Source organism: Physella acuta, unplaced genomic scaffold (assembly GCF_028476545.2).
Source record: "Physella acuta isolate Inbredline_101_S28 unplaced genomic scaffold, ASM2847654v3 ptg000951l, whole genome shotgun sequence".
NCBI classification, from domain to species: Eukaryota; Metazoa; Mollusca; class Gastropoda; family Physidae; genus Physella; species Physella acuta.
Genome location: NW_026732468.1, coordinates 129,523 through 153,742, shown reverse-complemented (window position 1 = coordinate 153,742; position 24,220 = coordinate 129,523). Strand labels below are relative to the sequence as shown.

The window sequence follows — 24,220 nt, the reverse complement described above, 5'->3', positions numbered from 1 at the left end:
ACCATGTCAGCACTAATGATCGTCCTTAACCAGCTGATACCTCAAACTAACCTTAACGTAAACTATTGTAGCTGACACCTCTCATATTGACACGATATAATTCACGGAAAATTGAGATGCCTCAATTAGCCACTTACACAAACACAAACAACACATAGGCCTGCAACTGAAATCAATGCAACATCTTAAGACCTTGTGATGTACATGTGGACCTTGTGTTATGGAATACTTGCTGTGTTTTGTGCTCACAATATTTACATTACTTTTCTTTAAACTTCTCACACAAAGCGCTACAAATCTCCATTAGATATCAGATCTATGTGCTTTTCTAAGTTTGCTTTATTATTCAATTATTTTAAAAAAATCATCAACATTGATCTTTCATGTCCTTGACCTACATGCTTGTGCGACATACGTCACAACCTCAAGGTTAAAGAGAAAACAACAACGATTTAAGAGTTTTCTGTTTTCATAGTTTTGCATTGAAAGAGTTTAAAACCGCAAAGAAAAACTACATAATGTATTGCCTGCATTTAAGCTGATAAAAGCAATTTGCGTGCGTTCATCTTTCAAGCAGACGGCAATTGACTTCATCAAGTTGATTATCAATTGTTCCAAGAAGAAATAGATTATAGCCCCCATCCCATAATTTCCGTTTACATTGAAAGAACATTTTATAAAAATTATAATTTACTCGCTGATGTTAATGACGAAAATAAAACAAAAAGAAGCGAAAACGGAAATGAATAATTTATTTCCGTATAATTTTCCACGTTTGCAATCATTACGCATGCGCGGTTCTGTCATTGATCGAACGATTTTTTTTTTTCAAAAAATATTATTTATGAAGAACAATGAACGATATTAACTGCATTTCGCGTGAGTGGAGCGGGCTGCAATAAAAACTTAACGCTTGCATTATTGCAACTCGCGTCATTCTAAGCATAGTTCCGTGCCGGATGAGATTAGAGTTTGGCGCCAATGTTTCCCGCGCTTTTGTTTGTGTTCGTTTGCTCGTCTCCTAGTGGGTTTGTGGTGACTGGCAAGTAGTGAGAAGTGTTTAGAATCATGGGCTAGGTGACACATGGGCTGGGTGACATGGGCTGGGTGACACATGGGCTGGGTGACATGGGCTAGGTGACACATGGGCTAGGTGACACATGGGCTAGGTGACATGGGCTGGGTGACATGGGCTGGGTGACACATGGGCTGGGTGACATGGGCTGGGTGACACATGGGCTAGGTGACACATGGGCTAGGTGACATGGGCTGGGTGACATGGGCTGGGTGACATGGGCTAGGTGACACATGGGCTAGGTGACACATGGGCTGGGTGACATGGGCTGGGTGACATGGGCTGGGTGACATGGGCTAGGTGACACATGGGCTGGGTGACACATGGGCTGGGTGACATGGGCTGGGTGACACATGGGCTGGGTGACATGGGCTGGGTGACATGGGCTAGGTGACACATGGGCTGGGTGACATGGGCTGGGTGACACATGGGCTGGGTGACACATGGGCTGGGTGACACATGGGCTGGGTGACACATGGGCTGGGTGACATGGGCTGGGTGACATGGGCTGGGTGACACATGGGCTGGGTGACATGGGCTGGGTGACACATGGGCTGGGTGACATGGGCTGGGTGACATGGGCTAGGTGACACATGGGCTGGGTGACATGGGCTGGGTGAATGGGCTGGGTGACACATGGGCTGGGTGACATGGGCTGGGTGACACATGGGCTGGGTGACATGGGCTGGGTGACATGGGCTAGGTGACACATGGGCTGGGTGACATGGGCTAGGTGACATGGGCTGGGTGACATGGGCTGGGTGAGATGGTAGCCCACACATCTTTAGCGCGTGACGCAGGTAACATTTTTTGAATGCCCTGAGCCAACACAACTTAAATGCGCCCTAGGCCAACACAACCTTGTAAGCTGAGTACTAAATAGAGCTGACACCTCTCAGACAACTAAACAATATTTCCAAGAAAAACGGGAGCAACAGTTCGATTCTAACTGGAAATTATGAGGTTTATAATCCGGTCTTAATCACTACAGCATACACCTCTTGTTTTTGACAACAATCTTGTCAAACTTAGTGAATCAAGGCAGAAGGACATACAAACACAACGTACCGCCCTTGGCGCCTCGACACCCCCCTCAATCAAAGATAACAATTCTAGCGTTGTTGTATGTTATTCAAGTTTCCACCGACGTGAACATTTAATGCTTGGATAAAATCACATCCACAATCTAAACAACACCTCAATACGCCGGCTCCATTGGAAGAAAAAAAAACTGCTGGGAAATGAACATGCTAAAGATTGCATGTCAAAATACTAGACTTTGGAAAAAAAGGGGTGGGGGGGGGGGGGGGGGAAGGTGCCAGGCGTGGGGTGCTAGGAAGGGGTGCTAGGAAGGGGTGCTAGGAAGGGGTGCCAGGAGGGGGCTGGGGCGTGTGCGGGAGACACAAACTACCTGAACGTGCTGTACCTGACGTCAGAGTGAGCAGGTTCTACCCGGATACTTACCGGATGAAAGTTGACAGAAGCCGCACACGCATTACGTTCTAGTGGGTAAATTGATTCAACGCAACAAAACAGAAGCTTTGTTAACATTAAAGCAACAAAACGGAAGCTTTGTTAACATTAAAGCAACAAAACGGAAGCTTTGTTAACATTAAAGCAACAAAACAGAAGCTTTGTTAACATTAAAGCAACAAAACGGAAGCTTTGTTAACATTAAAGCAACAAAACGGAAGCTTTGTTAACATTAAAGCAACAAAACGGAAGCTTTGTTAACATTAAAGCAACAAAACAGAAGCTTTGTTAACATTAAAGCAACAAAACGGAAGCTTTGTTAACATTAAAGCAACAAAACGGAAGCTTTGTTAACATTAAAGCAACAAAACGGAAGCTTTGTTAACATTAAAGCAACAAAACGGAAGCTTTGTTAACATTAAAGCAACAAAACGGAAGCTTTGTTAACATTAAAGCAACAAAACGGAAGCTTTGTTAACATTAAAGCAACAAAACGGAAGCTTTGTTAACATTAAAGCAACAAAACGGAAGCTATGTTAACATTAAAGCAACAAAACGGAAGCTATGTTAACATTAAAGCAACAAAACGGAAGCTTTTGTTAACATTAAAGCAACAACACGTCATCGAAATGTCTTATTCCAACTTTTTCTTTCTTAGTTTTGGCTTAATACGAGCGGCATTAAAGCGATTCATTACCGTGAAAACTTCAGCTGACTGACAAGTATTCCTTTTAGACAAATATTCCTTTTAGACAAATATTCCTTTTAGACAAATATTCCTTTTACACAAGTATTTCTTTTAGACAAATATTCCTTTTAGACAAATATTCCTTTTAGACAAATATTCCTTTTACACAAGTATTTCTTTTAGACAAATATTCCTTTTAGACAAGTATTCCTTTTACACTAGTATTCATACTTTAAAATGTATTCCTAAACTAAAAAGTGCTCCTAAGAAAACAAGCGCTATCTTGGCAAGTATTCAAAGTCTGACAAGTTACTAAATGGACAAGTATCCCAAAGTGGATATGTTTTAGTTAGAATTTTCATTCTTTGAAAAGCTTTCAAATTAGACATAATTCTTATTTTAACAAGTTTGCCATATTTTAAAAAAAAATGACAAGTTAAAAAATGTAACAATTTTGACAATAATGAATGGACGATTGTCTGACACAGAAAACCGCGCATTAATTTTGTATACAAACATTAACCCCTTAGCGGCCGTGTGTATATCCCAGGTCATGTTCTGTCAGTGACCACTTGCTATAATCACCGCTGTACAGTATCATCAGATTATAGGAGCACACCTTTCTCAGTGACTATCTCTGTATATATCTCACTGACTAAGTGCATATCTCACTGGCTGTCTCAGCATCGAGCTTCAAGACTTCCGGTCTTCGACGGGCAGCAAATTGCTAGAACATTCCCAGCTTGTGGGAGCCTTGCTATGGAATGTTCTGATCCAATATGGACGTGCGGAGATGCTGTCGTCATAATGCCGTACACGGAATGATGTCACATCCTGACGTCATGTCTCATATCGTCTCCTGAACCTCTAGAGTCCGGATCATCATGAACGCTGTGGGGTTGGGCAGGCTGCTGATCCCCGGGCTGGTAGACCCCCCGGGGGTGCGCTGGTAGGAGGATAGGTAGTCTGAAGGGAAAATCCTCAGACAGTCCGAGTCGGCAGTGGGGGCGGGGCTGGAGGGGGAGGTGCTGCGACTTTGTTGGTGCAGCGTGGTGGACGTCGTCTCTAGGACGGCCGTGTCGCCGTGGGGGGCGCCGCAGCAGAGGGCGCCAGCCTCCCCTGGCACAGAGTCGCTGCCGGTGGCGACGGCAGGTCCGGCGCTGCAGGATTCGAGTGGAACCGGCGCCGAGATGAAAGGTCCGTAGGTCAAGGCCGGGTCTTTGTAGACCATCATGGCCATGGAGTAGTAGGGGGACTGGATGGCCACGGGGGGCCAGACGTACCCCCCGCTGAGCAGTGGCTCGGCGCACGACATGGGGGCGCCGTTGTGATCGTAGTACCCCTCGGGCTGTTTGCCCGTGGGGTCATGGTCATCCATTGTGTCCAGATATTTATTTCTGAAACAGGACAAAATGACGTCATTAACTTCAACGCAAAAGCTACAAATAATAAGTATCTTTAGCTAAATAAGGCCGTTTAAAAAAATGTAATTCAACTACGCCTCTTGATAAATTATGCTCTTAGGGTATTTACGCTCAGATGAATATTAAAATAGATTGCCGGGGGTTTTCCCGAACATGGAACCATTCGGAGAGAAACGATATAATAGATGAGGGGTTAAAAATGAGGCTATTATAGGGGAGATAATTCTAGATGATGTTAGAGTGAATCCGAAATAGGGGAGATAATTGTAGATGATTGTGAAAGCGAGGCTAGGAAAGGGGAGGTAATTGTGTTACTGGTTGAGATCTGCGTCCTCTGACAAGTCCTGCTCTTCGTCCTGCTCCGTGATTGCCGTGATCACAGCATGCCCTGGTCCTTTCCCCTGAAAATAGAAAAAAAAAATAAAGTAAAAATGTTTTTAATCGTCGAAAAAAAATATGGCGTCGCTTGTGCTAAAATCTGCACGCTTAAGAAAAAAAAAATTCATCATAGAAGACTGCTAAATATGGATTTGGAAAGTGCAAGGTATTTTCAACGTTTCGCCATTTTTAGAAACACAGTATGCCGCACAATCACGCACAAGCACATAGGCGCACAAGCACATAGTCGCACAGACACGCACACACACACGCACAAGGTCACACACATAGACACACACACACACACACACGGTCACAAATATAATCAGATACACACGACACGCAAACTTAATAGTGAACTGATAGGTCGAGAGACAGTCAATTTGGGCCCGGCTGTGTTTGGCATGGCTATAAGGCTGGTAAGTAGGTCACCAACCTATTTTATGGCTCATGCAGGTTTTATTGAGCTGTAGAACAGGTTGATGACCTACTTACCAGCCCTATTGGCATGGTTGTTGGCATGGTTGTTGGCATGGTTGTCGGCATGGCTGTTGTTAGTAGTATATTAGGTCCCTTTTGGGTCGCAGGCGCAGGCGCAGGGTGAGGGGAGCAGGAGCAGGAGCAGGAGCAGGAGCAATGGTTATATAGGAAAATACTCCCTGCCTGGGTGAGCCGCAGGAACAATGACATATAGCAAAATACTCACCCACCAGGCGCAGCCTGCCGCAGCCGCAGGAACAACGAGATATAGTAAAATACTCCCTGGGGGAGCAGGAGGTACACCAACATATAGTAAAATACTCACCCAACTGGGTGAAGGTGGGTGAGCCTGGGTGACCCGCAGGAACAATGAGATATAGTAAAATACTTACCCACCTGGGTGAGCAGGTGGGTGAGGGTGGGTGAGCCGCAGGTACAATGAGATATAGTAAAATACTCACCCACCCTAGGGTGGGTGAGCAGGAGCGGGAGTAGGTCAGTAGGTCACCACCGGTGACCTTGTGACGTAATTAGTAACATTATGACGTAATCATTGACCTAGTTACGTAATTTTAATGCGTTTTTTAATGAGTTTTTTAAATTTTAATTAATTTTTGACCTAGTTACGTAATTTTAATGCGTTTTTAAGGAGTTTTTAAATTTTTAATTAATTTTTATTATCGAGTTACGTAATTTAATTACTTTGATGTTTGAATTTTTATTGACTAGTTACGTAATTTGATTATTTGTTTGATTTTAAATTGTTTACTTTGTTTGTTTACTTATTGTTTATTTGTTTATATTGTGTAATTTTTATTCAATAGTTACGTAATGTGATTTTAATTATTTTTATTTTGTTTATTTTTAATTTTATTTTATTTTATAATTAGTTAAATTATTATTAACTAGTTACGTAATTTGATTTTAATTACTTTGTTTATTTATTTATTTAATATATTTCTTTTCTTTGATGTTTAATTTGTTGGTTTGTTTGAATGTATGTATGTTTAAATAAAAGACTAACACTAGCCGTGTACTTTGTGAATAACATCCATTAAAGATAACGATCAGGCGACAGCTGTTACGTATCGATCCGCGATCCTTTGTTGACACACGCTGAGCGGTTTTTAATGGGCTTTATATTGATCGCAGCCGCTGGCCCATCACAGCATGATGTCCCACCTAATTAAATTTTGTTATGCTTCACCGAGTTTCCCCGATCGATTTGACGGGTCATGATAATTAACGCAAAACCAGCGTTAAGTGTGGCGACAGATGTTACCAAGCGGGTGGTGGTGGTGGTGGTGGTGGTGGTGGTGGTAAATTTGCTTAAGATTATAAACTTCAAGTTTTAAAAATCAACAACGTTACTTTTTTAATTATTTTTATTTTGTTTATTTTTAATGTTAATATTGATTCCACACACGGCCATCAAATGATGGTCCGCCTAATTAATTTTGGTCATGCATCGTGGGTTTATGTCGACTACAAACATCCATTAGAGACACCTGTTACTCGCTAATGGCACCCGACACGTATCGATCCACATGCGATCCTTTGTTCTTGTCAACCACCGTACAAGGGCCAAGTTAATATTGATCGAACCCACTGACCATCAGTATGATGGTCCACCTATGTGTAATTTTTATTAACGAGTTACGTAATTTGATTTTAATTTTTTTTTTTTAAATTTTTAAATTTTTAATTTTATTTTATAATTAGTTTAATTATTATTAACGAGTTACGTAATTCGATTTTAATTTTTTAAATTTTTAAATTTTTTAAATTATTATTTTTAAATTTTATTTTTAATTGTTGTTTACTTGTTGTTTAATTTAATTACTTTGTATAATTTATTTGTTTGAAATTCATTTTAATTAGTTTGCTTTTAATTTCTTTGTTGTACGCCGTTTAAAATAAAAGACTAACACTAGCGTGTACTAGAAAGTGTCATTGTGTATAACATCCATTTAACCACAGCTGTTACTTATTAGTGACAGCTTGTACTTATCGATCCGCCCGTGATCCTCCCCGGCGCTCCCCGTGGTTGCTTAATAGCGGGCTCACTGAAGCGATCACAACAGGTAATTAATCGAAGCCATTAAGTCCCTCTCCGCGTTAAGTGTGGCGACAGCTGGTGCTGTAATTAGTCACGGCTCTCGGCTTTTTTCATTAGACTACAGCTGTACATGAACTATGTTCACATATCGTACGCCCGGACATTCTTTGATCAAATTAAAAAATTTTGTTTCCACATGTCCTGCGAACCATCCCTTGCTATGTATGAAAGCTTAATGGTTGTAACTATTCGCTTATAGCGAGGGTCAGCGAAAACAAAAATATATTTAAGGGTCGGAATTTTCTTTCAACCACCGTTAAGTCAGGTTTTGAGACGAAACGAAGTCTCGGTAGGTTCGTGTTTTTTAATGGGCGACAGGGCGACTTGGTGCGTTGGTACGTAGGTATACGTGGGTAGACATGTTTTTTACAAGTCTGGAAAAGTAATTAAGTTTTTTTATGACCGTTCCGATTTTCTTTTGATCTGACTACCATTTGACCACACTGAGCCAGATAAATTTAACAATTGTCGCAGCGGGGTTTATTTTAAGTGCACCCCGTGCACGCTTGTTTACATTTTAAAAGACGTGTCGCGTGTCTTCCCCTTACGGCTTCCCTAATAGAGAAACGAGAGGAAAGACAACTGTTCTAAAATTAGAACAGCCTTGTCTACAGACACGAGTATCGTCCCTTGTGAAAAAATTCGCGTCAGAATCCTTAACTAAACAGTCAATTTCTTTAAAAAGTTAAAAAATAATTTAGGAAGACAAGGGTTAACAAAATATATATTTTAATCTTGCAGCAGATTACCTTCCCATGTTCGCTTTAGTATTACAGTTTTCATCAAGCTTCTTTTTGACTTGAACTTCTTTAATTTTTAAGAAAGTTTACTTATACATAATTCATTACGTCTAATGACAATTTTTTATTTTTTTCCACTCAATGTATTTTCTTTTTCTATATCTTACATTGTCATCTTAATTTTTTGATCACCTTAGGTGGTGGTAAGGTGGTAAGGTGGTGGTAAGGTGGTGGTAAGGTGGTGGTAAATTTGCTTAAGATTATAAACTTCAAGTTTTAAAAATCAATACATTACGTCTAAGGACAATTTTTTATTTTTACCACTCAATGTATTTTCTTTTTCTATATCTTACATTGTCATCTTAATTTTTGATCACCTTAGTAAAAATTTGCTTAAGATTATAAACTTCAAGTTTTAAAAAACAACAACGTTATAGTACGTCGTGTCAAATGACACACCGTTTAAAATGTCTACATTTAAAGTTCACCAAAATAATGACGTAAAAACTAAATATGATATGACGTTAGCATACATATCATTCAATCTAATCACTCTAAAGTACAAATCAATAATTTTTATTGATTAAGGGGCTGGGTGAGTTATTTTTATTCGGGTGCCCAGGGAAGGTTTGGAGTTGGTTGGGACAGATTTTATACACGAGTCGGTGACGTTTTCACCGAGGCAGGGTTCGAATCTAGACCATGCATGTTTTGGAATTGTTAGGGAGAGTTAAACTAAGGTCGGTGAAGTTTTCACCGAGGTTGGTTTTGAACTCGGAACATACATGTTTTGGAATCGGTAGGTGTAGAGTCCATACTAGGGTCGGGGAGTTTTGCTAACACTGAGCCAGGTTGCAAAGTTGGCACATGCATGTTTAGGAATTGATGGTAGCCGAGTTCATACTAGTGTCGGTGAAGGTTGGTTTTGATCTCGGAACATGTATGTTTTGAAATTGTTGGTAACCGAGTTCATACTAGGGTCAGGGGAGTTTTTGTTAACACCGAGGCAGGTTGCAAAGTTGGTACATGCATGTTTAGGAATTGTTGGTAGCCGAGTTCATACTAGTGTCGGTGAAGGTTGGTTTTGAACTCGGAGCATGCATGTTTTGAAATTGTTGGTAACCGAGTTCAGACTAGGGACGGGGGTGTTTTCACCGAGGCAGGTTACAAAGTTCGTATATGCATCATTGGAATTGTAAGGTAGAGTTAAACTAAGGTCGGTGAAGTTTTCACCGAGGTAGGTTACAAAGTTGGTACATGGATGTTTAGGAATTGATGGCAGTCGAGTTCATACTAGGGTCGGGGAATTTTGTTAGCACTGAGGCAGGTTGGAAAGTTGTTACATGCATGTTTGGGAATTGTTGGTAGCCGAGTTCATACTAGTGTCGGTGAAGGTTGGTTTTGAACTCGGAACATGCATGTTTTTGGAATTGTTGGTAGCCGAGTTCATACTAGTGTCGGTGAAGGTTGGTTTTGAACTCGGAACATGCATGTTTTGGAATCGGTAGGTGTAGAGTCCATACTAAGGTCGGTGAAGTTTTCACCGATGGTGGTTTCAAAGTTAGTACAGGCATGTTTTGGAAGTGTTAGGGGCCGAGTTCATAGTAGTGTCGGTGAAGGTTGGTTTTGAACTCGGAACATGCATGTTTTGAAATTGTTGGTAACCGAGTTCATACTAGGGACGGGGGCGAGGGTGGCGGACAAATTGTCGATGTAGGTAGGGTGCAAGAGATATTCAACGAGGAGTGGTGTCTACAAGTTATGTATCCCAGTCTGTTGGAGTGGTTTCTAGGGGGTTGTGATATTAGTTGAATAAATATTTGTCTGTAGGATTGTCATACAGCCTTTGTCTCTTAAATGGTATAGGTATAGTGCGGGTAGTAGTAGTAGTACGGTCTGTTTATCTAACGGTTGGTATTGAGGTTAGTGTGATGACGCAAGGTTGGATGGGAGAAGGGGAACAGGGTTGCGGACAAAGGGAAGGGGAAGGGCGAATAGTGATAAAAATAACTCACCCAGCCCCTTAATCAATAAAAAATTATTGATTTGTACTTTAGAGTGATTAGATTGAATGATATGTATGCTAACGTCATATCATATTTAGTTTTTACGTCATTATTTTGGTGAACTTTAAATGTAGACATTTTAAACGGTGTGTCATTTGACACGACGTACTATAACGTTGTTGTTTTTTAAAACTTGAAGTTTATAATCTTAAGCAAATTTTTACTAAGGTGATCAAAAATTAAGATGACAATGTAAGATATAGAAAAAGAAAATACATTGAGTGGTAAAAATAAAAAATTGTCCTTAGACGTAATGTATTGATTTTTAAAACTTGAAGTTTATAATCTTAAGCAAATTTACCACCACCTTACCACCACCTTACCACCACCTTACCACCTTACCACCACCTAAGGTGATCAAAAAATTAAGATGACAATGTAAGATATAGAAAAAGAAAATACATTGAGTGGAAAAAAATAAAAAATTGTCATTAGACGTAATGAATTATGTATAAGTAAACTTTCTTAAAAATTAAAGAAGTTCAAGTCAAAAAGAAGCTTGATGAAAACTGTAATACTAAAGCGAACATGGGAAGGTAATCTGCTGCAAGATTAAAATATATATTTTGTTAACCCTTGTCTTCCTAAATTATTTTTTAACTTTTTAAAGAAATTGACTGTTTAGTTAAGGATTCTGACGCGAATTTTTTCACAAGGGACGATACTCGTGTCTGTAGACAAGGCTGTTCTAATTTTAGAACAGTTGTCTTTCCTCTCGTTTCTCTATTAGGGAAGCCGTAAGGGGAAGACACGCGACACGTCTTTTAAAATGTAAACAAGCGTGCACGGGGTGCACTTAAAATAAACCCCGCTGCGACAATTGTTAAATTTATCTGGCTCAGTGTGGTCAAATGGTAGTCAGATCAAAAGAAAATCGGAACGGTCATAAAAAAACTTAATTACTTTTCCAGACTTGTAAAAAACATGTCTACCCACGTATACCTACGTACCAACGCACCAAGTCGCCCTGTCGCCCATTAAAAAACACGAACCTACCGAGACTTCGTTTCGTCTCAAAACCTGACTTAACGGTGGTTGAAAGAAAATTCCGACCCTTAAATATATTTTTGTTTTCGCTGACCCTCGCTATAAGCGAATAGTTACAACCATTAAGCTTTCATACATAGCAAGGGATGGTTCGCAGGACATGTGGAAACAAAATTTTTTAATTTGATCAAAGAATGTCCGGGCGTACGATATGTGAACATAGTTCATGTACAGCTGTAGTCTAATGAAAAAAGCCGAGAGCCGTGACTAATTACAGCACCAGCTGTCGCCACACTTAACGCGGAGAGGGACTTAATGGCTTCGATTAATTACCTGTTGTGATCGCTTCAGTGAGCCCGCTATTAAGCAACCACGGGGAGCGCCGGGGAGGATCACGGGCGGATCGATAAGTACAAGCTGTCACTAATAAGTAACAGCTGTGGTTAAATGGATGTTATACACAATGACACTTTCTAGTACACGCTAGTGTTAGTCTTTTATTTTAAACGGCGTACAACAAAGAAATTAAAAGCAAACTAATTAAAATGAATTTCAAACAAATAAATTATACAAAGTAATTAAATTAAACAACAAGTAAACAACAATTAAAAATAAAATTTAAAAATAATAATTTAAAAAATTTAAAAATTTAAAAAATTAAAATCGAATTACGTAACTCGTTAATAATAATTAAACTAATTATAAAATAAAATTAAAAATTTAAAAATTTAAAAAAAAAAATTAAAATCAAATTACGTAACTCGTTAATAAAAATTACACATAGGTGGACCATCATACTGATGGTCAGTGGGTTCGATCAATATTAACTTGGCCCTTGTACGGTGGTTGACAAGAACAAAGGATCGCATGTGGATCGATACGTGTCGGGTGCCATTAGCGAGTAACAGGTGTCTCTAATGGATGTTTGTAGTCGACATAAACCCACGATGCATGACCAAAATTGATTAGGCGGACCATCATTTGATGGCCGTGTGTGGAATCAATATTAACATTAAAAATAAACAAAATAAAAATAATTAAAAAAGTAACGTTGTTGATTTTTAAAACTTGAAGTTTATAATCTTAAGCAAATTTACCACCACCACCACCACCACCACCACCACCACCCGCTTGGTAACATCTGTCGCCACACTTAACGCTGGTTTTGCGTTAATTATCATGACCCGTCAAATCGATCGGGGAAACTCGGTGAAGCATAACAAAATTTAATTAGGTGGGACATCATGCTGTGATGGGCCAGCGGCTGCGATCAATATAAAGCCCATTAAAAACCGCTCAGCGTGTGTCAACAAAGGATCGCGGATCGATACGTAACAGCTGTCGCCTGATCGTTATCTTTAATGGATGTTATTCACAAAGTACACGGCTAGTGTTAGTCTTTTATTTAAACATACATACATTCAAACAAACCAACAAATTAAACATCAAAGAAAAGAAATATATTAAATAAATAAATAAACAAAGTAATTAAAATCAAATTACGTAACTAGTTAATAATAATTTAACTAATTATAAAATAAAATAAAATTAAAAATAAACAAAATAAAAATAATTAAAATCACATTACGTAACTATTGAATAAAAATTACACAATATAAACAAATAAACAATAAGTAAACAAACAAAGTAAACAATTTAAAATCAAACAAATAATCAAATTACGTAACTAGTCAATAAAAATTCAAACATCAAAGTAATTAAATTACGTAACTCGATAATAAAAATTAATTAAAAATTTAAAAACTCCTTAAAAACGCATTAAAATTACGTAACTAGGTCAAAAATTAATTAAAATTTAAAAAACTCATTAAAAAACGCATTAAAATTACGTAACTAGGTCAATGATTACGTCATAATGTTACTAATTACGTCACAAGGTCACCGGTGGTGACCTACTGACCTACTCCCGCTCCTGCTCACCCACCCTAGGGTGGGTGAGTATTTTACTATATCTCATTGTACCTGCGGCTCACCCACCCTCACCCACCTGCTCACCCAGGTGGGTAAGTATTTTACTATATCTCATTGTTCCTGCGGGTCACCCAGGCTCACCCACCTTCACCCAGTTGGGTGAGTATTTTACTATATGTTGGTGTACCTCCTGCTCCCCCAGGGAGTATTTTACTATATCTCGTTGTTCCTGCGGCTGCGGCAGGCTGCGCCTGGTGGGTGAGTATTTTGCTATATGTCATTGTTCCTGCGGCTCACCCAGGCAGGGAGTATTTTCCTATATAACCATTGCTCCTGCTCCTGCTCCTGCTCCTGCTCCCCTCACCCTGCGCCTGCGCCTGCGACCCAAAAGGGACCTAATATACTACTGTTGTTGGCATGGCTGTTGGCATGGTTGTTGGCATGGCTGTTGTTGGCATGGCTGTTGTTGGCATGGCTGTTGTTGGCATGGCTGTTGTTGGCATGGCTGTTGTTGGCATGGCTGTTGTTGGCATGGCTGTTGTTGGCATGGCTGTTGTTGGCATGGCTGTTGTTGGCATGGCTGTTGTTGGCATGGCTGTTGTTGGCATGGCTGTTGTTGGCATGGCTGTTGTTGGCATGGCTGTTGTTGGCATGGCTGTTGTTGGTATGGCTGTTGTTGGTATGGCTGTTGTTGGCATGGCTGTTGTTGGCATGGCTGTTGTTGGCATGGCTGTTGTTGGCATGGCTGTTGTTGGTATGGCTGTTGTTGGTATGGCTGTTGTTGGTATGGCTGTTGTTGGCATGAAACTGCTGAAGGTTAACAGCTTCACCCCTACCCCGGAGGATCAAGTTTAGGTGGGTTCCTGCCTTAATTTTATTCTGGAGCTCTTGTGACTTCAACTCCAGGGCATGATGACTAGATGGTCCTAGGACCTTTGACCACAGGTGCTTTGACCATAGGGGGTTTGACCATAGGGGGTTTGATCATAGGGGGTTTGACCATAGGGGGTTTGACCACGGGTGTTTTCTCAACAGAGGGTCTTTGATCACTGGTCTATCAACTGGTGTTTGATCACAAGCGCTGTGTCCGGCTTTGATCATAGGTGTTTTGTCCACATATGGTCTTTGATCTCAGGTGTTTTGTCCACTTAGGGTCTTTGATCTCTGGTGGTTTGTCCAATGCTGTCCATATATGGTAAGGATTTATTTTAAAAGTTGCTAAATTATATTTTAAATTTCGACATGATATAATAATATGGTCAAACAGATGTACTGACATATTTGCGTGCTATAGCACATCTGTCATTTAGTTAACCATTTTATGTATTACATCTTTGACTATATTGTTGGCAAGTTTTGTATCATTTTTTATCCTTTATATATGATATGTATTTTCAAGTAATTCTACATTATTTTTTTGTGAAACTTGTTATATGTTGCATTATTTGTGTTTCATTTATATTTAAAATAAATCTATGAGGTCTAGCGCCAGCCTTTATGTGGAGACTAAAATATAGTTCTTGGCTTACTTAAATACATGTTAATTTCTATTAACGTACTCTTAGGAAACATGTATAAAATCGTATTAATTGTATCACACCTATGATCAAAGCCGGACACAGCGCTTGTGATCAAACACCCGTTGATAGACCACCTGTGATCAAAGACCCTCTGCTGAGAAACACATGTGGTCAAACCCCCTATGGTCAAACCCCCTATGATCAAACCACCTATGGTCAAAGCACCGCTATGGTCAAAGGCCCGCTGTGGTCAAACCCCCTATGGTCAAAGCCCCTATGGTCAAAGCCCCTATGGTCAAAGCTCCGCTGTGGTCAAACCCCCTATGGTCAAACCCCCTATGGTCAAAGCACCTGTGGTCAAAGGTCCGCGCACCGACTAGATGACTAGAGCAGTGAATAAGGAAATATAAACTCTACTATCCAGAAAACGCTAGAGTATAGGCGGTTGTTGATGTTTACCGTTGATTATAATTTAGTTTAATTAAATATTTAATAGACAACTGTATCAATTACCAGCCATAACAGGTGCATATACATTACAAAGTTTTTAATAAAGAAAATATTTCTTTTTATAGACGTCTGCACAAGGGAGAGGGGTGAGTGTATCGACCAGAGGGGACGCGAGTGGATAAGAAAAAAGTGTGGTCTAAAATTGAAATTTTCCGTGGTTGTTAGACAATGGATAGCACCTAAAGTTTGGAGGTCCTTAAAATCGGGGCCCTAACACGCTGCCCTATCAGCCTCCCCTTTAATCCGGTACTTTGGATCAGGTTGCTTTTTCTAAAGAGAAAATCAAGTAAAAATATTTGTAAAGTGCTCGAAAACAAACACCTTTCTGATTCTATACATTCAACCACCATCTTCAAAAATCTGTTTTCAATGGTCTGAAATTGTCGATGTTATTTTTAAAAACACATCTTTCATTTAAATGTAAAATTAATTTAAAGCTCCTTAAAAAAGACAATTATTTTTCCATTTAGAAAAGTTTATTTTCGTTTTAAATGGAAATTGATGTCTAAAGGCAACTCACTCGCATGACAGGATGTGGCGTGTGTTCAGGTACGGCTTTTTAAATAACTCACAGGAAGATCTCGATTTTAGCCAGTGGTTGGTTGGGGAGGGGTTCATTAAACAAAATAAATTTCGGCTTGTTTAAGAACGTATTGGAAATAATTTTCTGAACCCTTGTATCTAATACATTAGACCGGTGGTAAAAAAAGGTTCACAGACTAACAGTGAAATAGAAAAACTTTAGGTGCAGTTGATGTGGCGTGGTCCTCCTAAGCATACACTAAATAAAAATCTCAAAGTTACACTACATAGACTAAAAACATCAAATTCACCTGGACAGAAATTACGTAATCAAAAGTTCCTTTGAATAAACTAAAAAAAAAAAAAAAACTTGGCAAACGCTGCCTACAACTAGAACTGATTTGACCCAGAACCCTAGCAGTGCAACCCCCCAACAATCATCCCTCGACCACATAACCTCCCATATTTAGACATCTTGAAATTCTAATTGAATGCCAAGTGTTCTGCCCGTCCAGCGGCTAGTCCCGACCCCCGGGTCTATATGTGGCTTCCAGGTCCACAGAGATCTAAATCCAGTTCTTCGATTCAATTTCGTTGTCTGTGTATGTGTTTGTGTTTGTCTAAGAAATGTGTGTGTGTTTTCAATCACTTTTTAATTATTCTCAAACGACAAAAAAACTGATTTGCTGGAAAATGTTTCAAAAATAGCCCACACTAGAAGAACTTAAATTATAAAGCTTGAAACGTTTATTTTGTATCGTTTTTTTTTTAAACTTTGCGTTTTGTAATTACTGTGCTATATTTATCTGACCTGACCCCGATTCGTCCGTAGACCTGCTTCTAATGTTGACCGAAAGCTCTCACCAGATGAATCCGACCCTTTCACCCCTGTGACCTTAAACTTAGCTTGAACCTTGAGGTCACTGAGACATTTCCAGCTAGCTATAGATGACGTACTACATCAGACAAATGGCTTTACTCCCCTCCCTCTTAGTCGATCTGTAGATGACGTACTACATCAGACAAATGGCTTTACTCCCCTCCCTCTTAGTCCATACAGGAGAAATCACTCTTACACAACCCCGACACCCCCTCACGACGACACCCCCTCACGACGACACCCCCCCACGACGACACCCCCTCACGACGACACCCCCTCACGACGACACCCCCTCACGACGACACCCCCCCACGACGACACCCCCTCACGACGACACCCCCTCACGACGACACCCCCTCACGACGACACCCCCCCCACGACGACACCCCCTCACGACGACACCCCCCCACGACGACACCCCCTCACGACGACACCCCCTCACGACGACACCCCCCCACGACGACACCCCCTCACGACGACACCCCCTCACGACGACACCCCCTCACGACGACACCCCCCCACGACGACACCCCCTCACGACGACACCCCCTCACGACGACACCCCCTCACGACGACACCCCCTCACGACGACACCCCCTCACGACGACACCCCATCACCCCGCCAAATATGTAGTATCAAACAAAGAACATTTTACCCCAACAGTTGTCAAGAGAGCTAAATTTGCAGAACGTTAAAAATGCATCTAATAATTGAGGCTTCCTTGTTAGACCACTATCTACATTCTCTCTAAGCTAAACTTCAAGGTGTCAAATCGAGGCTGTCTGACCTAAAAAAGTCAGACAGGTTTTTAAAATTTACATCTGAAGACGTACGACCGGGACTAGGCAGAAGATTGAACTTGTCAAATCCTCTAAAACAAAACATCAACAGATACTGCCTACGCTATAGAAACGTGTTGGAAGTAAACTCGACAAAATGAACTTGTCAAACCAGAACTTGTCAATAGCGAACTGAGTAAACTCCAGCCTCTGAAAGCTTTACGTTCTAAAACTGGCGCTGGTAATGTGGTGTTAGGTTATAATTAAAGTCAGAAGGTACACCATTAGAACTCTGTCCGTCTGTCTGTTACATCTGTCATCTATAGGTACTCAACTAACACGACCCATTAATTGTAACACCTCGTCTAACTATAGGCTGTCTATTTGGTCTTTTTATTTAGACATATATGTATATATATATATATATCTAATATATAAAGCTCAATTCTGTATGTAATAAGTTTGTCGTTGACATACTTGGATGGATTTAAGTGTTAGATCAATTATCGTGCTCATAGTCTAAATTTATGAGTTGAAAAATTACTATTATAAGTGTTGGGAAATATTTTTCATTTTTCAAACTGATAGTAATAATTGTCGGCATGTTCATTAAACACAGTTTTTAAAAAAATAGCAAACATTCTAATTATTTCTGAAAATTATTTATATTTAGTCCTTTAGCACTTACTTCCCTTTGATAAATTAGGAAAACACAACTACTTCCCTTTATAAAACATTGCGTTAGTGGAAAAGAATTTACTTTTTATTAATTTGTTTTGGTGTTGGGAAAAAAATAATTAGATCTACATAATTAGCGGGGATTGATCAAGTGCAAATGTTGTAGGTATTTTACTGATAAGCTTGGAGTATTATAATTGTTCATTTGGTTTGGTTTGGCAACTACGTTCGTTTAAGTGAGTGCAAAAGACTATGAATAAGTTGGGGTACTATAGTCGTTTATTAAGCTGAAACAGGCGATTCTGCCCGGGCTAGACTGTGAGCACTTTGCGTTTATGTTCGCGTTAGTGTTTTCTTTGTGTTTAGGTTGGGTTTGCGTTAGTGGTTGCGTTTTGATTTGGTTCGTTTTTGTTCTTTCTTTTTTCGTTTTCGTTTGTGTTTTTTTTCTTTGGGTTTGTGTTTGTATTTGTGTTTGTGGTCGGTTTTGCGTTTGGATTTGGTTTGTTTTCGTTTGCTTTTTCGTTTGTTTTTTTCTTTGTGTTCGTATTGGTGTTTGTGGTTGTGGTTGGGTTTGTTGTTAGGTTTTTGTTTTCGTTTGTTTTTTTGTTTGTTTTTTCTTTGTGTTCGTATTGGTGTTTGTGGTTGTGGTTGGGTTTGTTGTTAGGTTTTTGTTTTCGTTTGTTTTTTTGTTTGTTTTTTCTTTGTGTTTGTATTGGTGTTTGTGGTTGTGTTTGTTGTTAGGTTTTTGTTTTCGTTTGTATTTGTAATTGTGTTAGCGTTATGTTTGCGTTTTGTTATTTTGGTTTTGGTTGGTTGTGGTTTGGGTGGGCAATGCCGGGTTTATGATGATTACTAAACACACAGGTAATGGTCTTTAACAGAAAGGTTTTTCACAGAAGCCAGAGCAGGGCCTGGCCGGGACGGCTAGTGTATATATATATATATAAATGTGTGTATATATTCGAATTTGTTTGCTCAGGACACATCCTGTGACAACGCTTTACTTAAAGAGTATTGCCCAAAATGCGGAGTTATGATAATATAGCTTACAAATATTATAACGTTGCCTAATCTCATCTATATATTACTGTACACCAAAAAGTATCCACACGATTCCCACACACAACTTTAATCAGACAAAACGCGGGCCTGATGATCCAACACGTCTACGGGAAATAATTCCAGCCCCTGGTGACCACCCGGAGCCGACTCTTCCTTAAGGTCGTCCTTTACATTAACTTTGGAATGTGCTATTCCTAGAAAAATGACCTTGAACTAGGGTCTGCCTTAGTCTAGGTTATATTGCCAGAGACGGTTGACCCTAATAAGCGGACCAAAACACGCACCGCCCTGATTTGTTCTTTATTAGTGTCTTGCTGAAGCGAGAATATACATGTACAACATTGTAATAAGATTAACTGCCCTTCACCACAACCTTCAATAGAAGACCTTGAAATGAAGACACAATTTTCGTTATAGAATTAACCCTGATTGCAACCCCCCCCCCTCCCGCCCCTTCTCTTTCTATGGTTTCTTTCCTTCCAAACGGTGACCGCCTCTACAAATGCTTGACATCTTCTACCTCCCTTGTGGACAGCTGAAGTAGCAGTTTTCGCCCTTAGTTTAAAAAATGTGGACTAAAAGAGCATTTGTTTCCCGAATTAGTTCCCCTGTTGGATTAGCGCTCTTATGTTGCCAGACTAATGGCCATTTCAATTACTGAGGGTCTAGGGAAAGGGGGGGGGGGGGAGATGTGGGTGTTGGGGGAGATGTATGGGCTGGGGAAGATGTATGGGCTGGGGGAGATGTATGGGCTGGGGGTATGAGCTGGGGAGATATGTGTGGGCTGAGGAGAGATATGGGGTTGGACCGTTATGTGGAGAAGTGGGATTTTGGGAAAATTGGGGAGAGTAAGGTGAGATGCGAGGTTATAAGTTAAAGAAAGAGGAGATGAATAGAAAACAGGGAAGAGAAAATATGGAGAACGAGCCGACCCGCAGCGTATCATACGCCGCTATTTAGTTGTTTTATTTTCTACTTTTCAGTAATTCATAATTTGTGAATTCGACAGTACCAATGCTACCACTGAAAATATTTGCTTTAAAACACTAACCCCCCCCCCCCCCTTTCCCCTAACCCCGACCCTACACCCCCCTGCCCCAAATAGAAACCCGGCTCTACGGCTCTACGATTTGTAAACATTTAGCTTTGTAAACATTTAGAGTGAACACCGCTCACCAGACAATGTTGGGGTGGGGTGGGGGTGGTAGTGATAGTGATAGAGAGAAAGAGAGGGGACTGCAAGGAGGCGCTTGCAGCTTGTTTTCTAACGGCTCCCAGAAGAGAATTATATATATAGACTAGAGGTTGAAGACGATAGAGGCGTGGAGACAGAGAACAAGCGAGTGTGGTGGGAGAGTAAGATAACCACGTGATGTGAGGCAGCGAGAGAGAAATAAAATAGAAAGATTTAGAAATAAAATAGGTAGACAGATGGATACGTGTACGCTTGAAAAAATAGGGTGCTTACAGTTCTTTGAAAAAACGAACCAGCACGATTTAACAGTTTAAAACAACAATTCTCTTTGTAACAAAAAAAAAAGAAAAAAGAAAAGTATTTTTTTTTCAGTAATCGTATTAAAAAAAGATTTTAAATTAAAAAAAATGTTCTGTATTTAAAATCAAAAATGGTGTTAATGACTTCTTGTCTAAGCACTAGAAGGGCGTCTGTAATTTCATTTGAAATAAAACATGTTGCTATACGGCTTGAGGCTAGGCTCGGTTCGGGGAGGGAAAAATATAATTCAGGGGAGGCGACGATGCCGTAAACTTTGTATTACTGCCAAACATTGAGCTAAACTTTGTATTACTATGAACTATAACATTGAGCTAAAATAAAAGCCGCTGGAAAACAAATAGGAAAAGATTGCGGCAGTTAAAATATGCGGTAGGGCCTACACTCAGAGCCCCCCACATCCTTGTCCACCCAACCGTTGTCCACCCACCCGTTGTCCACCCACCCGTTGTCCACCCACCCGTTGTCCACCCACCCGTTGTCCACCCACCCGTTGTCCACCCACCCGTTGTCCACACACTTTTCCTAGTCAAAGAGGTTAACTGGTTATGATTACCGGCTATTGTAATTCGATCATCCAAACTCTATCAGTGTCATGCTCTTTGGTCCAGGAGGGACAAATGTGTTTTTGTGTTTGTTAATGTCACAGTTGTGTTTTTGTGTTTGTTAATGTCACAGTTGTGTTGTTGTGTTTGTTAATGTCACATTTGTGTTGTTGTGTTTGTTAAAGGTAACATTTGTGTTGTTGTGTTTGTTAAAGGTAACATTTGTGTTGTTTTGTTTATTTTTCATCCAATCCCTAACCCCCATCCCCCACCCCCGGCTTTCGCCGTGAGTCCCACATATTTTCAAATTTTGATGGGAATAGTTTAAAACCTCGATTTTTGTGTGATTTTTTTCCTCAAATCTCCCAACTGTTTCTATTGTAAAGGACGATGGCTTTTTGTTGTCAAGCTATAATGGACGTAACATGACATCATCTAGCTTATCTCTGTAGATCTGTAAAAAAAACAACGACCAAAAAAATACACAACGCTCCATCAAATCGTTAACGACCATGTTTTCAGGCTGCAGCTAATGGAAAAACAAATCGATCAAGAAATATAATAGCAAGCTAATTTTTCTGTTGTGGGTTTTTTTTTTTTTGGAAACAAAATTTATTGTAAAAATAAAAATAAATATGTTGTTTTACAAGCAGATAAACAAAATTGTAGACAGGAGACAATTGAACAGTGTATGTGCGGGGGGGGGGGGGGGGGGTGGGTGCGGCGGAGAAAAAGCTATGTAACTGCATTTGGAAAGGGGAGGAGGGGGGGGGGGGGGCATTTCGAATGTGTAAGTCAAATCACAAGTTTTGTTGTGATTGTCGGCAAAATCTGGTTGGGATTACAAGTGTGTGAAGAGACACGGGTTGTAGGATGTGGTAGGTATGATTGTAAGCAGATGCTGAGGTATGATTGTAAGGAGATGCTGAGGTATGATTGTAAGGAGATGCTGAGGTATGATTGTAAGGAGATGTGAGGTATGATTGTAAGGAGATGCTGAGGTATGATTGTAAGTAGATGGTGAGGTATGATTGTAAGCAGATGGCGAGGTATGATTGTAAGTAGATTGTGAGGTATGATTGTAAGTAGATGGTGAGGTATGATTGTAAGTAGATGGTGAGGTAGTGATTGTAAGTAGATGGTGAGGTATGATTGTAAGTAGATGGTCAAATAATAATTGTCAGTACAAAGTGAGGTAATAATTGTAAATTGGTGATGAGGTAATGGTTCCAAGAGGTGGTGAGATCATTTACCCAGGTAGGTGGTGTGTTAATGATTACAGGTAATGATGGAGGTAATGGTGAACATTATGAACTAATCAGTACCGGCTGGGCTAATGACCACATCAAACACATTCCGAATGTGCGTGTTACGACTATATTAGCGGTACCTTTGTGCCTGCATGCTGACTTGTTCCATGATCTTAGACTCCATTATCTCCCCCCCCCCCAACTTGACCACCGCCTGCCCCTGGGTCTACTGCTGGGAATCGTTGACGTCACAGAACGTCTTCTGCACACTCTAACCCGCTCCCAGCGAGCTGCTTACATAATCATGCAAATAAGACTGGCCGTTAATCTTGATGAATCCACTCAACGCCACAATGCAATTAACCGAGCGACAGATACGTGGGCTCAGGTTCCTGTTTTATTGGCCCCGCCGTCACTAACTGGACGTTAAGGTCTCCCGCTCCCCCCGGGCGCCATTTACACGGCAAACAATTACAGACAACCACACACACTTACACGCAAGCACCTACACGCACGCACTCACTACAGACTACAACAACACTCGAACAGACAGCACAATTCCGTTCTCAAATTCCCCGCTTTTCTTTATATACGCACTCACGTTGAAACAACCCCCCCCCCCCTTCACCACCACCCTCCCTACTAGAACCACGCCCACTTATCATCCAGCATAACGTTTCACCTTTCACAAGTATAACTTGCTATTTGTCACAAGGATAATTACCTACGTACCCAACCGGAAGCTCCGAGATTAACCGGAAATCGCCGGAGTAACCGGAAGTTTCCAGAATTACAGGAAGTTGCCAGATAACTGTTAGTGTAGGATTAACAGCTCACAGCTAGAGAAATTAACGTTGTGAGCGGAAAGTTTAATTACTTTTTGTTTAGTTGATTTGAACGTTTCTTTCACAGGCCATTGTTGACTGGAGTAGTAGCCTAGAGGTAAGGAAAGATGGTCAGCACTAGAATACAGTGGGAGTAAACCAGAGAAGGCACGCTGATACACGGGAAGACACAATGATAAAGACACAATGATGAAGACACAATGATGAAGACACAATGATGAAGACACAATGATGAAGACACAACGATGAAGACACAACGATGAAGACACAATGATGAAGACACAATGATGAAGACACAATGATGAAGACACAACGATGAAGACACAATGATGAAGACACAATGATGAAGACACAATGATGAAGACACAATGATGAAGACACAATGATGAAGACACAATGATGAAGACACAATGATGAAGACACAATGATGAAGACACAATGATGAAGACACAATGATGAAGACACAATGATGAAGACACAATGATGAAGACACAATGATGAAGACACAATGATGAAGACACAATGATGAAGACACAATGATGAAGACACAATGATGAAGACACAATGATGAAGACACAACGATGAAGACACAACGATGAAGACACAATGATGAAGACACAATGATGAAGACACAACGATGAAGACACAACGATGAAGACACAATGATGAAGACACAATGATGAAGACACAATGATGAAGACACAATGATGAAGACACAATGATGAAGACACAATGATGAAGACACAATGATGA

General features: G+C 40.3%; 1 protein-coding gene across 3 annotated transcripts in view; it reads right to left on the bottom strand.

Annotated features, from left to right (window-relative positions):
- Nucleotides 1–3,173: 3,173 nt before the first annotated feature.
- Nucleotides 3,174–24,220, bottom strand: part of LOC131953767 (uncharacterized) — a 93,101-nt gene continuing 72,054 nt past the window's right edge. For all 3 annotated transcript variants that reach the window (XM_059317127.1, XM_059317129.1, XM_059317128.1), the window contains 2 exons: nt 4,976–5,061; nt 3,174–4,633 (listed from right to left, as the gene is read on the bottom strand). In XM_059317127.1, coding sequence (XP_059173110.1) covers nt 4,084–4,633; nt 4,976–5,061 — 636 coding nt within the window. In that variant the 3' untranslated portion in view covers nt 3,174–4,083. The remainder of the gene's footprint in view (nt 4,634–4,975; nt 5,062–24,220) is intronic.